The sequence below is a fragment of the Mastigoproctus giganteus genome, chromosome 14, assembly GCF_048544385.1.
Source record: "Mastigoproctus giganteus isolate SK-2022 chromosome 14, ASM4854438v1, whole genome shotgun sequence".
NCBI lineage: Eukaryota > Metazoa > Arthropoda > Arachnida > Uropygi > Thelyphonidae > Mastigoproctus > Mastigoproctus giganteus.
The window spans coordinates 93,189,761-93,206,619 of NC_143588.1; the positions used below are offsets into that span (position 1 = coordinate 93,189,761).

Sequence of the window (16,859 nt, forward strand, 5' to 3'; positions counted from 1 at the left end):
CCATACAGTTAGCATATTATTCTGGGATTACTGTTATCCATGTGCAATACCTTGTCTTTGTCAATGTTAAACTTAAATTGCCACTTCCTAGCCGATATGGCCATTTTTTTTAGATCTTGTTTCAGGAACATGTTCTGATTACTAATTAATCAGTTAATAACTGATTACTGTTATTAACTACTCTGGCAACCTTGATATCGTCTGCAAACAGACATTTAATTATAGCTGTTTTTCTGCAGGATAAATTAAACACTTATTTTGTTGTTTTAGGTTTAAGCGAAGGCAGCAATGGCCATGAGATCCATTATATTGTCATTAATTGTGTATATTTAAAGGTTGATTTTTACCCCATGAAAAATCTAAGTTTCTGGGAGAAAAAACCTGCATCTCTTACTTATATCTTTGATAAAACCTCATGAACTGTCCTGATAGGCTATCTGCACTGCACAGAGAACTTCATATATGACTGCACAATTACACCCAGGTCTTTTTCATTTTCTGCTACTCTGAGTGTGGTACCACGCAGTTGGTATGTTATTCTGTGATTACTGCTACCAATATGTAGTACCTTTCATTTGTAAATGCTAAACTGCTGTTGCCACTTCTCAGCCCACCTGCCTAACTTTTATAAGCATACCCTGATTACTGTCATTAACCACCCTGTCAACCTTTGTATCATCTGAAACCAGACATTTAATCAGCTGTTTTTTTGCAGGATAAAATAAAAACTTCTCATTGTTAGCTTCATTGTTTTGGGTTTAAGCCAAGCAACTGTGGTCATGATAAAACCCCATGAACTGTCCTGATAGTGCTATCTGCACTGCACGGAGAACTTCATCTCTGACTCCACAATTACACCCAGGTCTTTTTCATTTTCTGCTACCGAGTGTGGTACCATGCAGTTTTCTGCAGGATAAATTATTGTGTGTATTCTAAGATTGATTTTTACCCTTTTTTGTCCCATGAAAAACCCAAGTTTCTGGGAGGAAAAAACCTACATCCCTTACTCAAAGCAGTCTGTTAGTTGATTGATTGATTTAGAATACTAATCTTAAATTTAACTTGATTTAGAATACTAATCTTAAATTTAACAAATTCATCAAACATTTTAAAATAACATTAAAATTAACATTAACATTTTAAAATTAAAACTTTCAGGCTCAACATATCTGAGTTGCCAAAGTGAAGAAGTGCAGTAGCATATGCCTTTTAAGCGAACTGTGGTTTAAGCTCATGTGACTGTTAATAACAGTTGTATTTATTGTTGACATGACTAATTGTAAACTTCTGAGTGCTTATTTCATTGTATAACCAGAACATTACTATTGCTATAACATATAATATTGCATTGTGGAATTTAAGACTAATATAGTTAAATACTGTATTTGCAAGATTTTGAAAAAAAAAAATTTTTTTTTCCAGTTTCCTTTGGGAAACTTTTATAATGGTAAATGGTAGTTTAGTGTAGATTCAAAATGCTTTAAGGACCAACATTAGTATCATACAATATTTTATATCATATAGAATATCACTGTAGGATTTTAAAAGCCAGTGTTTTAAACATTAGCTTTTCATAAGATAAAATTTCTTTTAAACCAGAACTGGTCACTGGAATAATTGTTATTCCTCTAGGCACAGGGTCTAAGCAACCCCATGCACATGCAGTTGTAACTTTCAGCAAGAAATAATTAAAAATGCTTCATTTTTTTTTATGCCACCTTTATTTGCAATTTTTTCTGAACAGTTGTGAAAAATTCATTTTTTTGTATATTTAAAACAAAAATTAATTTTTTTAAGATAAAACACCTTTTCACTGCTCTAGACATGTTTTTTTATCATCCCTTATTTGAATATTATCTCAGCTGACAGCGAGTGAAATGTCATTTGAAAAGCCTGTGCACTTCAACAATTGGGTGCAAGCCAAATACAAAGCCAGAGAGTGTGACAACTAGATGTGCTGTCATAAAGCATTAACAGCACATGTGCTTCAGTGACTGGATTGAAAGATGAGCACTAATTTTAAATTCATTTTTTCAGCACGTACATATAATTATCGAGACTAGACTTGACTTGATCCTGAATTTTTACTTTTTTTTTTTGCATAATGACTAACAAAGATTTATGGAATTTTCTTTGCTAAAATCAATGAAACACTTTCATTGAAAGGTACTGAGAGTTTCAGCTCTATGGACCAAGTAGACAAAGAACAGAACATTGCCAAAGGTCATGCAGGGTCAAGACATTGCATGCCCAAGATTGGGTAGAGAACTTATAACCAAAGATAAAATGCTTCATAGACAAGGCCATGTGTTTTCTGTTTAGGCCTTTGTGCTTTTATTGTGAGTGGAAAGCCAGTCTAAAATGTGAAACCTGTTGCCGTGCCCTGTGCCATTATCCAAACCACTAAGCCATCTGCTAGTGCATTCTATAAGTTTCATTAAGCAGTAATTTTGCTCATTTCTCAAAGGGGAGAAGGTTTAACCCTATTTGGTCTTTCCAGTTGAAGTGATGAAGGAATTTATACAGGATGCTAATCTTCCTTCCTAGTGGGGGAGGAACTTAACTGCTCATTCCTTAAACTTAAAACATGTACCATCACCAGTGAGCCTTATGATCTGATTGGAACAAAAACTTTTCAGGATTAAATAATAGTTAACTTATATCCTAGCATGAGGCATTCTTTAACCCAAACCCTAAATAAATTAATTTACTGTTAAATAAATTTTACACAAATTCTTAGCACAACATTGGAAAACTAGCAGTCACATGCATAAATAAACATTCTTATGCTGAGTTTATATCCCTCTTTTATAATAATATCTGTGTTATTCTGTTTTATTTACTTCATTCATCAAAATAGAAGTCACATACGAAAATTCTAAAGTTGATTTTTACCTGTTCAAATTGTAATAACAAGTAAAATAAAATCCAGATATTGTTTGTTAGTTATAAATAAATATATAATCTTGTGTATAAGCTAAAAAATAAATAAATTAATTAATTAATTAAAAACCTAAGTTGAACAGTAACAAGTAAAAGCTAGAGTAGAGATTTTACAGAAAGTATATTTTATAGTGTGCAAAATCTAAAACTTCATAGGTTGAATTTAAAAAGTGGCAAAGTTTCATTTTAAGTTAAGTTAAAGTTAATTTTAAGTTCAATTTTAAACATCAGTAAGATAGAGAGTTACCTGTATTATACCTAAACTGCATTAGTGTGCTTAGAGATCATTATATTTCTGAACTTAAATTGGAGTACAAATTCAACTAAAGGTTGAATTTGTTTGAATTTACATTGAATTTTGCTTGAATTTGCAACTATTGCTTGCTAGACAGTTAATTTAGACTTTTATAGTATGATCTTTGGAAGAAAGATTTACATATTTTCATGAGAATTTTATATTGTTAAATATTCTTATTCAGACTTTAATTTGTATTTTCATATGTTTATAATGTTATTTACATAAATCATACTTTACTATAGAATCCATTTTATGTTCTGTAATAAATATCCTATTTTTGAAGTCTTTCAAGAACACAAACTTCCACTGTAGTGTTGTGTCTATAGAAAAAAAAAAGTTGTTTGAATAGCATGAATTCAATTATTGTAAGCTTTTCTCCGAATGCATAATGCATTACCCATGTTATTTGAAGCAAGGGTGTATTTTCCTTATTCTCTATACATTGGTCCTTGTTTTTTTGACAGAAGCTATTTTAAGCTGTAGGACTAAACTAAAAATTACATCAGCCTTGAGATTGATGTGACTTTAAAATAATTTTGTTTGAAATTTCGAGTGAAATTTTTTATTTCACTAGTAGTAAATTAGGGGTGCTCATTATACCATTGTGTGCATGTGTTAATATATTTATATATATATATTACTTTTTGTTTTTTAATTTTCTGTTGTTTAAATATATGAAGAACATACTTTTATGTGAACAATTTCTATTTTCAGTGAAGACCAAGGATCATGGTGGAGTTCCTGGATCCAGTCAGCCAAAGAACAGGTTTGTGTCCAACACTTTTGTTATTTATGATGCTGATAAAAATAATTTGATATATATAATACAGTTAATGTAATACACTAATTGGTATTAAAAACTTGCTTATACAACCCATAGCCAGCTCTTTTTATACTTGCTGCAGTTACTAGAAGATGCCAATCAAGCTGTACCTTAATTTTTGCCAGACTGTCAACCACAATTACCCAGGAAGACAGTTTAGTCCAGTGTTCAACAGTGCACAAAATTTCTAAACTTCCTGAGATCCAGTCTACTAATTTTGCCTGATAAGTAGGTTTATACTTATGTCCTCTGATTTTATATCACACTTCAGTGTGAAAATTACACCATCATACATTTTGGCTCCCCCCCCCTTATTTTCCTTAGGGCTTTTTATATGTCTCAGAGCACCCCTTGAGATGAATAGCTTTCAAACTCTGTAACCTGCATCTAAGTAGTCTTTCCCCTTGTTATCCCTTTTCTGTTCTCACCAGTCAAGTTAGATCTTTGAAAAAGCTCAATTTTTATATACACAATCTTTCTGAACACAATATTCCAAATGACGTCTCACTATTGACTTATAGTAGTAGTAGTAGTAGTGGTGGCATGTGATGCAAGAAAGCAAGTGTATGAGCTTATGCAGCATCAGCCAAAAAAAAAAAAAAAAAAAATCACACCATTCCCTGAAAATGCCTTTCCAGTTCCCCCTTAAATTTATTTAACTTATCAACTTCCACAACGACAGATGGAAGTTTGTTCCAGCAATTAACCACCCGCTGGCTAAAGGCAAATTTCCGCACATCTATTCTACATCTGTCTTTTCTTAATTTGAATTTATGCCCACTTTAGGTTCGTAATCTGAACAAGTGGAAGGATCCCATCAGAATTCAGCGTGCTCAAGCCTTATACACCTTAATCAGATTACGGCGCAGGTGCCTAGTCTTCAGCCACTGCAGTTTGCAGAACTTAAGCCATTCAAACAAATCTACATCCTTCCTAAAATGAGGCCTCCAGACCTTTATGCAGTACCCAAGGCGTGGCCTGACCATTGCCTTATACAGGGGGACAATCACCTCCTTTTCCCTGCTAGCAAAATTCCTATATATCATTGACAAAACCCCATGACCTGCCCTGGCAGCCTGTCTGCATTGCTCAGAAAACTTCATATCTGACTGCACAATTACTCCCAGGTCTTTTTCATTTTCTACCACCTTAAGTCTAGTACTGCACAGTTGGTACGCTTCTCTGGGGTTGCTTCTACCCATATGCAGTACTTTGCATTTGTCAAGGTTAAACTTCAGTTGCCACTTCTTAGCCCATCTGCCCAAATTATCTAGATCCTGTTGCAGTAGCACACTCCCATTACTGTCATTAACAACCCTGCCAACCTTTGTATCATCTGCAAACTTCGACACTAAGCCTGATATACCTTCATCAATATCATTGATAAATATACAAAACAACAGAGGACCCAACACCGAACCCTGTGGGACTCCACTAATAACATTAGTCCACGAAGAGCAGCACCCATTAATTACTACCCTCTGTCTTCTCCCACTCAACCATCCTTTTATCCATTGTAGCAACTTACCCTTAATACCATTCTGCTCCAATTTGTACAATATTCTTCCATGCGCAACAGTGTCAAAAGCTTTCCTGAAATCCAAATATATGATATCAAAATTATTTTTTGCATCCAGTTCCTTTGTAACCACATCATAATATCCTATCAAATTTGTCAGACAAGACTTTCCCTTAACAAACCCATGCTGTGTCTGAATTATTGCTGCAGTCTTGTCTAGATGATCCTGCAATGCATCTTTAACCAGTGACTCCATTATTTTACCTGGAACAGAAGAACTGGTCTGTAATTACTCGTTTCATCCTTCGATCCCCCCTTTGTGAATTGGGGATACATTTGCACATCTCCAGTCCGTGGGGACCTCCCCTGAGTCCAAGGATGCTCTCATAATTATGGCTAAGGGTTTGCTTAGTTGCTTTGCCACCTCCTTTAATATAACTGGATAGATCCCATCCACACCAGGTGCCTTTTTTATGTTTAACTTCAATAATTTCTCTTCCACTTTGCTCTCAGTTATTACAAAATCATTAAGCACCCTACTACAATTTGACAACCTTCTGCCATTTTCAAACTTTAACTCCTCATGTGTGAATGTAGATGCAAAATACTCATTCAGTAACAAAAAAATAAAATAAAATAAAAAAATAAATAACTGTTTTCATTGTTTTAACTGTTTAAATGTTTTCAAAGCTGTTTTCAATTTTCTGAGCAAGCAATCAGTTTTGCCATTAGAAAAATTTTCTAGAAAAACAGTAAACAAAATTAATTTTCAAGAAAACAATCCTTATTTTCTTGAAAATTAATACAGTAATAATTTTAAAAGAATGAGGAGAGAAATAGTTATCTTTTGAACTTATATGCATGTAATATCTCATTGCCATTTATTGGTTGGTACTGATTAAGAGAAGTTACTCTCCCTTAATGCAAAGGCATGTTAATTATTGATAAGACACCATATCTTCCTGGCCCTCTGCTTTAATACATTTGCTGTCATGATGCATATACACCCAAGTTATGTGTCATGATATGTATATGTGATAATTCTTAAGCTCTAAAAGTAAAGGTATATGAACTTAATAACTGCTCAGTATTGGCACACTTATCGAGCTCTGTGTAATTTGTAACAGCTCTTCGTTTTTGCGTATCATCAAAAATGTGCTGTAATGACTCGGTATACAGTTTTATTTATTCTTTGCTTGTGTTGAGGCTAGTTTATATACACAGAATAAACTTTTGATAAAATTTTGAGGTTTCTTTTCTGATTTACAGTTCAGCCAAAAGTAAGCATTCACTTTTAGCAACACTTTGCTTAATTTTTAATTTTGATGTGAACAAAAAAAAAAAAAAATGCAGCTGAAAATTTATTTTAGCCCACATCTCATCACTTGGGACCATTTACACATTACATAAAGATTTTTAAATTTTTTTTTGGATTCTGCTCCATAAAATTTTGTAACACCAGCTTAGATGCCTCTCCTGCTGTTCCATACCAAGATACTATTACTTCAAATCATATTATTTATTTATATAACATTCACACCCTCCCCCACTCCTACCCATAACACATAATAATATTCCATCTGCTCACCATATCTTCTTATTCCAAGTTTTTCTGCCAACACAACATACAGATCAGTCTGTGAACGTGCACGTGTACTGATTTATTTTATAAAAAAAAAATGGTGTAGATATATAACCAATGTAATCATTGCACCAAATTGCACCACCCTTGTCCTTATCTGAGAACTAAATGACTTAATCTTTATCTGAGATTGAGTAACTGATGTTATTAATTTATCTCTACAGCTTGGCGCCTCCGTAGCCAGGTGGGAAGGAGCAGCAATGCGTAGCACACGCTTCTTGATTAGACCGGGGTTCGAGCCCGTCACCACCAAATACGGAGGACGCGGAAAGGTCAGGAAATGACCACCACATATCCCGGAGCAATATGGCCTTAGTTGCTAATGCTCCTAAAAAAAAAAAAAAAAAAAAAAAAACCAACCTCTACAGCTTAGTAAGAAGTTGGTGGACATCATTAGGCCTAAATTGCTGTCAATTTAGACAGCAATTTAGACCTCCGTTTTATATTACAGAGGTTTTATCAGACTTAGAGAAATAATATATTACATTTACCAGTAGTTTGCTGGATGTATTCACATCATTACAATACTCAGCTTGATTATTGTATGAAATGCTTCATTCACACAATGCCAATTCAATTTATAACTGGATTGGAATAACACGACTACTCTAGCTTTGTTAGGCGCCTCCGTATCCAGGTGGGAAGGAGCAGCAGTGCTTAGCACATACTTCTTGATTAGACCGGGGTTCGAGCCCGTCACCACCAAATACAGAGGATGCGGAAAGGTCAGGGAATGACCACCGCATATTCCCAGAGCAATATGGCCTTAGTTACTAATGCTCCTAAAAACCAAAATAACTAACTAACTAACTCTAACTTTGTTTAGCTTATAAAAGAGATGATCAATTTGAATTTTTTAATAGTTACAAAAGCAACTATGTCAACACTTTTTACTTGGTAAGTAACATTAACAGGACTAAATAAATTTGATTATTTTTCCTTCTTTTACTTTATTTTTTTTTAGTAATATTGTGTGTTTTGTAATAAACATGAGACTTTATGAGGGTCTTTAGTGTTGAATGCTTGCATATTTTCTTTTCTTGTTTCATGTGAGGAATTGGATTACCTTTAATATATATCCCTTGCATTATTATCTCCTTTATTGATCTTGTGATTATGGTAACCATTTATTAATACTATAGGATAATTTGTGGTGTTTACATACATAGAATGAAGTAGCTGTTTGCAGTTTTCTGAGCAAGTAATCAGTTTTGCCTTTAGAAAAATTAATTTTTAAGAAAACAATAAGGATTATTTTCTTGAAAGTTAATACAGTAATAATTTTAAAAGAATGAGGAGCAGAATGCTTATCTTTTGAACTTATATGCATGTAATATCTCATTGCCATTTATTGGTTGATAATGGTTAAGAGAAGTTGGTTTTTTGACTTTTGGCAAGAGAAATCAGCTCTGTTGATTCTTACACCATAAGTTATATTTACATTAATAAGTAAAAAAAGTTATCAGAATGTGCTGTACAGAAGATTGCAAATATTGAATCCACTGGAACAAGAACTCGGTGTGAGTATGAAATTAACTGTGAGATACAAAATCTGAAAGTTTAGTTGTTTTGAAAATTTAGCACTGTTACTGAAAGGTTTGTAGTGATATTAGTTAATCCTGAAAATTTAACATGCTGCTTCCAGTCACAAAGCATAATCTGCTAATAGAAGGTTATAAACAGTGAATGCACAGATTAGCTAAAAGAAAAACAAAGGGAGAAAATTATTGGAAGAATTTTGACAGTGTTGCGCATGGAAGATTACTGTACCAATTGGAGCAGTATGGTATTAAGGGTAAGTTGCTATGATGGATAAATGGGTGGTTGAGTGGCAGAAGACAGAGTGGTAATCAGTGGATGCTGCTCTTCGTGGGCTAATGTTATTAGTGGAGTCCACAGTGTTCGGTGTTGGGCCTACTGTTGTTTTGCATGAGGCACTTAAAATAGAAGACCAGGCCCAGCACCAAGTGAATATGGGCAGCCATTAGGGTCTATTCGCCAACGGGGAGCGGCTGTGCAGGTGACAGCTTCTCCCTGATGGCGAAGAGACCTTCCATACAGGTCTATTTTGCAGAGGTTCTGCACAAAGTCAACTTTATCAGGTGGAGATAGACGGAAGTCTAGGTGCCACCTTAGACATGATAATAATAATAATAATAATAATAATAATGTTGTTTTGTATATTTATCAATGATATTGATGAAGATATATCAGGCTTAATGTTGAATTTTGCAGATGTTATAAAGGTTGACAGAGTTGTTAATGATAGTAATGGCAGTGTGCTGCTGCAACAGGATCTAAAAAATTTGGGTAGATGGGCTGAGAAGAGGCAACAAGTTTAATATTGACAAATGCAAAGTACTGCATATGGGTAGAAATAACCCCAGAGGAATGTACCAACTGTGTGGTACTACACTTTGGGTGGAAGAAAATGAAAAAAACCCTGGGAGTGATTGTGCAGTCAGATGTGAAGTTTTCTGAGCAATGCAGACAGGCTGCCACAGCAGGTCATGGGATATTATCAATGATATATATAGCAAATTTGCTAGCGGGGAAAAGGAGGTGATATTCCTTTGTATAAGGCAATGGTCTGGCCACACCTTGAGTACTGCAAACAGGTCTGGAGGCCTCATTTTAGGAAGGGTGCTTGAGCATGTACAGAGAAGGGCAACAAGATTGGTGAGGAGAACGAAGGGGGTCCTCTTACCAAGAAAGGCTTAAATTCTGCAACTTGCAGTGGCTGGAGACTAGGCACCTGCAAGATGATATGATTGAGGTGTACAAAGCCTTGAATGAGCTGAGCACACTGAATTCTGATGGGATTCTTCCGTTTGCTCAGATTACGAACCTGAGGGGCCATAAATTCAAATTGAGGAAAGACAGTTGTAGAATAGATATGCAGAAATTTGCCTTTAGCCAGCTGGTGGTTAATATCTGGAACAAATTTCCATCTATCATTGTGGAAGTTGATAGCTTAAATAAATTCAAGGAGGAACTGGACAAACTTTTAGAAGGAATGGTTGTGTGAAAATTTTCTCTTACAGAGCTAACCGTGTGACGAAGTAGCATCATGGACAAAGTTGAAACCAGAGCTGTAATCCAGTATCTGTTCTTGAAGGAGAAATCTGAAGAAATCCACGAGGAGATGATTGCTGCATATAAGGATGAAGCCCCATCCTATGGCATTGTGAAGCACTGGCATAGACAGTTTAGGTGTGGTTGGACATTGGTAGAGCCCATTCCAGGTCATTCCCATTCAGCCATTGATGACAGCACAATCAGAAAGTGAAGTTGTTAATCATGGAAGATCACTGGATATCTGTGTATGCATTATCCCAGGAGGTGAAGATTAGTGTGGGCTCTGTTGAAACACTCCTTCATGACCAACTCCCTTTACAGAAATTGAGCGCAAGATGGATTCCTCGATTATTGACTGCTTTCCAGAAGGCTGATCGACAACAGAAATCACAAGCATTGTTAGTCCTTTGTGCCAAAAAAATAAGGAATACTTTTTCTCTCGTCAGGATGAAAGTTGTATACACCATTTCGACTCTGAAAGTAAAAAGCAATCCATGGAATGGCAACATCATGGTTCCCCATGGTTCTCCCCCCCCCCAAGAAGGCAAGGGTTCAAGCGTCAGCAGGAAAGGTCTTGCTGACAGTGTTTTGGGATGAGAAAGGTGTAATAATGACTGAACACCTGCAAAAGTAGAACAATTACAGGTGCCTATTATGCCAACTTACTCACAAAATTACTGAAGAAAATCAAAACATATAGGCATGGCATGCTGTCCAAAGGTGTGAGAATGCTTCAGGACAGTGCTCCAGTTCACACTTCTGAAATTGCAACAACACAAGCGGCCACTTCTGGACATGAAATACTGCCCCATCCAGCCTACTCACCCGATCTTGTATCATCGGACTTCTTGTTTCCTTCCCTCAAATTATTTCTTCAGGGGACCCACTTCCCTGATGACAAGACACTCATTTCTGCAACAGAGTCATGGTTCCAACCTCACCACTTCTACAAAAACAGTATCCATTGCCTCATCCATCGATGGGAAAAATGTGTAAATCTACACGGTGGCTACATAGAGAAGGACTGAAACCTGTGCCAAGAATCAACAGGCTAGCCCCTCTGCAACTAGGTCAGGGCAATTCTTTATTGAACCACCCTCATATCACTAGTTCTTTTGAGAACCTAGAATGCTGTGAAAATTACTAGTTCAGTATCCTTTTAGAAGAATTAATTCAGAAAAAAAAGTACTGTTTATAGAATGTCCCATGATTTTGTGTCATAACTTTATGCAGCAGTTCTTGGTCATTCTAAGTGTGATATCAATATGGGTTTGATTTTAAACAGTTACTGAGATATTGGTGTTTGAAATGTAGCTTGACTTGAAATAGTTTGATATCACAAAGAATATTTTATTGGGAAAAATTACAGTATGTTGAACAAATTGGAAAATTATTATATTGTACTAAATATAGTTTACATAGTTTAACCTACAGTAATTGTTCAGAATGTTTACTGTCTGCTTGGATGCAGGAGCTGGCTTGTTTGACTTGGGAGACATGTAACCTCATAAAGAGCTCCAGCATTATAAATATGCCTTGTATCAGAAATTTTTTGAAATAGTTTATCTGTTATATCTGCTTTGCATTCATATGCCATGTTTTTCATGTAACTCATACAGTAATCTAAGGGATTCAGATCTGGTGATCTTGGTGGCCAGCTCACCATACTGCCATGGCCTATCTGTCAGCTAGGGAACTGTTTATTGAGATATTCAATTCCTACTGAAATCCAGGATGCTCTCTCATGCTGTTAATTATGGAAATGGTTACTGATCTCAACATAAGTATTGGCATCACCATTGCAAAATCCATATACAAAATGCAGATCAGTATATTCTTCAATGGTAAACATAAATGGCATGCTCATACACATCTTTAGCTCCATAGCTGTTGAGAATCAGATCCATGTTGATATAGCATTTCTCACTCAGAATGACCTCTTGAAATGAAGATATAGTCACAGGTCACTCATCTGTATAAAGATTATACATGTTGCATATTTTGCATTTTTAGACTTACAACTAACCCTTGTATAATAAGACTGTTTATTGAATTACATTTCACCAAATTTTTAGTTAAATTGACCCAGACCCAAACATTTAAAAATTTTACTCATTTTATTTAAATTTGCATTTTAGTGGGTTATATTTTAATTTCAAATTTGAAATACTATATATGTAAAACTGCTGTAATAAATGGAAAACTGTATTTTTCAGTCCAGCAGAACTCTAGAATTCATGAAGCAAGATCTGAAGGAATTCACAGACACTGTGCAAACTGATACAACTGCAGCAGTATACAATGCCGCATCTGTTTTAAAGGAGAAGTTGCAGGTGAAAGATATTTTTATTGATTTCTTATACTTGTGTAACAAAATTTGAGTGGATAAATGCAGTGCAAATGAAATATGCTTCATTTTAAAAAAAAATGCATCTTCTCTGTTGGCATTGCCATGAGCGTTATGTTCATTGTATACTTGAGAATTATCATTATATGATATGTAAATTTTTTAAAACAGACAGGAAATGTATGATTTATTAGATGAATTTATATATCTACAGTTCTTTACTGATTTGATTTTGTATGCTCATTTAACCATTATTGAATTTTTTATTTAATAATACAAGATTATGGGTATTGTATCACATTTTTCTTTTCCTCTGGAATAGAGTAAAAATGTAACTTTTGTGAATGGAAAAATTATGGAGTTCATGTTATTCAGGAGCAAATATATTGCAAATGCATCTGCAGGAATGGAATTATACAAGAAACATAGCATGCATCTGTCAATGCGCCTCCGTAGCCAGGTGGGAAGGAGCAGCAGTGCGTAGCACACGCTTCTTGATTAGACCGGGGTTCGAGCCCGTCACCACCAAATACAGAGGATGCGGAAAGGTCGGGAATGACCACCGCATATCCTGGAGCAATATGGCCTTAGTTGCTAATGCTCCTAAAAACCAAACAACAAGCATCTGTCAAAGGGAAATCATATCTAACTAATCTGATATATGTGCATACATATTTCTGCCTAAGTGGTTATCTGGATTACTTTACAGTTAGTTGATGTCATCTATGTTGTAGCGTCTCTGCATAGCCAGTCATGTGTGTTGTTTTTTTCTTTAGCATTGTGTTGTATGATTGAAGCAGGTACAAATGCTTAAGCCCCCTTTTGTCTACACCCCTAAATATTCAATATTATGTTAGATAAAACATACATGCTAATTTTCTCATTTGGTTTTGTTCATTTCTTCTGCTTTTCATTTAAGCCTTTTTTATAATATGAATTTTCATACTTATTTCTAGCAGCCAGATTGATTCATTATAGGTAGTCAAAATACAGTTATCAAAATACAAAAATACAGTTTTCTTTATAAATCTGAGAAATAAATCCTCGTGGATGTTCAGAACTTGTCATATATTAAAAGCAGCAGATTGCTACAATCTTTGCACATTCTGCTTCCAACATTTCATTATAAACATTTTTTTAATCTCATTCTAAGAAGTTGGTACAAAATAAAGTCATTTATTTTAATTTTTTTGTCATAAGCTTTTTTTTTTTAATTTTTTTATTTGCTGTCATTGACTTTATTTTCCAGTTCCCATCTACGTGAACGGATTTCAAGTTCACTGTTTGGCTGTCATTAATTGATATATTCAGATTCGAGTAATTATCAGTTTTAAGTAGTCATATTTGCATCATTACCCAAATTTCTTGGGGGGGGGACTTGCAACCTGTTTTCAACTACTTAGGCCATAGTGTGTAGTATTCAAAAAGCCTGTAAAAATTTCTGCACCATGATGGGATTTGAACCCAGGTGTTTACTACACAGTATGGAACCTGAGTTCTTGTAAAGGAGACCTAATGAAGTGTTTAAGGCTTTAAATGGATTGAGTAAACTAAATGCTGGTGGCACCCTTTCTCTCAGACAATATTCACAAGGGGACACAAATTTAATTTAAAAAGGGTGGTTTTGGGAAAGATGTGTGAAAATTTGCTTTCAGCCAGAGAGCAATTTATTATTGGAATAAACTTGCACATGGTGTTAGAGGGGGTGCATAGTTTGAATAAATTTGAAGAGGTTTGGAAGATGGACAGATGATTAGGTATTTTTGATTCTTCTGGTTAATGCCATATAAGTTTGCATCATTTTCCATTGCTAATACTAAGTACTGATTCTAGACAAAAATTATTAGTACAAAGGCTCACTGATATCAAAATATAAATTCCCCAGGTTATTACATGAGGGGCTGAGAATTAAAACATTACAGTAGTTACAAATTAACTCTCAATAAATTCATTAAAAACCACTTCTTAGGTGGCTAGTCCTGTACATTTTTTTCACATTGCATTGATGGGAGGGAAGGCACAAATTGGCTAAATTTTTAGGGAAATAAAGTAAATTTGCCTTGCTCTAATATAAAATGAAAGCCAATATCATAATGTTAAAAAATAAATAGGTAATATTAACTAAAACAGGTTTGAAAACCTTTTTTAGTTAATATTACCTGTTTTATGGAAAATTCATTTATTGATAAATCAATGAATGAGTCGGTGGGGGATAACAAGCAAGAAAGAAAGCGAACAGTAAAATTAGCTCTTACTCAATTAACCTAATACTCAGAAAGCTGACGTTAGGAGAAAAGAAAGCTGACAGCTAAAGCTAAAAAGAATTGCAGCATTATAGTAGTAGTAGTGGCATGTGATGCAAGAAAGCAAGTGTATGAGCTTATGCATTGCCAAAAAAAAAAAAAAAATTTACAAAACAATTCCCTCTAAATTTTTGTCCAGTTGCTCCTTAAATTTATTTAACCTATCAACTTCCACAATTACAGATGGAAGTTTGTTCCAGCAATTAATCACCTGCTGGCTAAAGGCAAATTTCTGCACATCTATTCTACAACTGTCTTTCCTCAATTTGAATTTATTCCCCCTTAGGTTTGCAATCTGAACAAGTGGAAGAATCCCATCAGAATTCAGCGTGCTCAACCCATTCAAGGCCTTATACACCTCAATCAGATCACCTCGCAGGTTCCTAGTCTCTAGCCGCTGCAATTTGCAGAACTTAAGCCTCTCTTGGTATGAGGATCCTTTCATTCCCCTCACTAATCTTGTTGCCCTTCTCTATACATGCGTAAGTAATATACTTCAGGAGCATAGAGCTCATCCCCATTAGTGAGGGTCTTGAAGTTTTAATAAATTTGTCAGGTGTTTTGCAATGCCTGTAATGTTTTAATTTCAAAACCATTATATAATAACCTGGAGTATCTCTGTCATGATAATATTAATAGGTCTCATAATTTGAAGCTTTTGTTCTAACTGTCTAAATTTGGTTTAATCTTAGAGTGATGTGATATTAGCTGAATTGCAGCATTATGTCTGATTATTAAATATATGTGATATGAACTTTTTAGAATAAAAGAAAAAGAGCAATGATATTCACAATAATTTTTCTCAATAAATATTATTTGAAATTCTAGGTGGATAACACTGATTCATTAACAAATAGGGCTGCAAATGGCATAACCTCAATTTTGGGGACCATAGCTGAAGTATTTTCACCCACTAGAGAGCCAGATGAGGAAGAAGTCATGATTATACAAAATTCTGAACCTGTTCTGCTAAACAGATGGCAGGTATGTAGTTCTACTATTTCAGGTTTTTATTTACTTTTATTGAAATGATACTACACTGATGGAAAAACAAAACAGCTCTGAAAGGCATTGTGGGATTTTTCAGTGTTAAATCCTCCAGACATTGCTGTTAATGCATTGCCAAACCCAACAAAATTTTAATGATGAATAATTAAGATTTACTTTTTAATGCATTTTGAAATGTTAATTTTATGTGGTATTTAGCTAATAGAGTAAACTTTTATAAGTTGATCATATTTTGAGACTATTTTGTCATTACCATTTGCTTTGTGGGAGGACAAAGTAATGAGACACAAAAAACCACATACTAAAACAGTATAATTTCAGTACTATATGCAAGTGATCTGGAGCTGAACATTTTTATATAACCAGGCTTGGGAGCAAAGTTAACATGTCAGTCTCCACACAGATATACTCTAATTTGTCTGTCTTAGTGCTGTAATAAGTAATATAATTCTTTTTTTTTTTAATTTGGTAGATTATTTGATTTAACAGTATAAAAAATTAATAGGATATTTTAAGTAAAATGATTGCATTTGTGGAAGACAATTTTTTAACGAATAGTTTTTTACAATGTTCATTTCTTTAAATGTATGATTCCAATGTAATTTAATAGAAGTGTACAGTTCCAATTTAATTTAACAAAAATATGTGATTTCTAATGTAATTTAGCAAAAATGTACATTTACAATATAATTTAACAAGATAAATCCATATATGATTTTATGCTCTGGAATGTGCAAAGCAGGTATGAAGGGAAAGCTGTAAAAGTCTTAGATTGATTGGGTTAATTTCATTACCATTTTGATACTGATGGAACAAAGTGGAAAAACTATGGTAATGAAATTAACTCCATCACTCTAAGACTAACTAATTGTTAACCAACAGCCCAGGTTCTCACTTA

General features: G+C 34.4%; 1 protein-coding gene across 1 annotated transcript in view; it reads left to right on the top strand.

Moving 5' to 3' along the window:
- The window catches only part of LOC150075373 (BSD domain-containing protein 1-like), a 97,052-nt gene that overhangs the window by 11,696 nt on the left and 68,497 nt on the right, over window positions 1-16,859 (top strand). Inside the window, exons 2-4 of the mRNA XM_090388676.1 lie at window positions 3,956-4,007; window positions 12,520-12,636; window positions 15,782-15,937. Of these exons, the coding sequence (XP_090244802.1) occupies window positions 3,956-4,007; window positions 12,520-12,636; window positions 15,782-15,937 (325 nt within the window). The remainder of the gene's footprint in view (window positions 1-3,955; window positions 4,008-12,519; window positions 12,637-15,781; window positions 15,938-16,859) is intronic.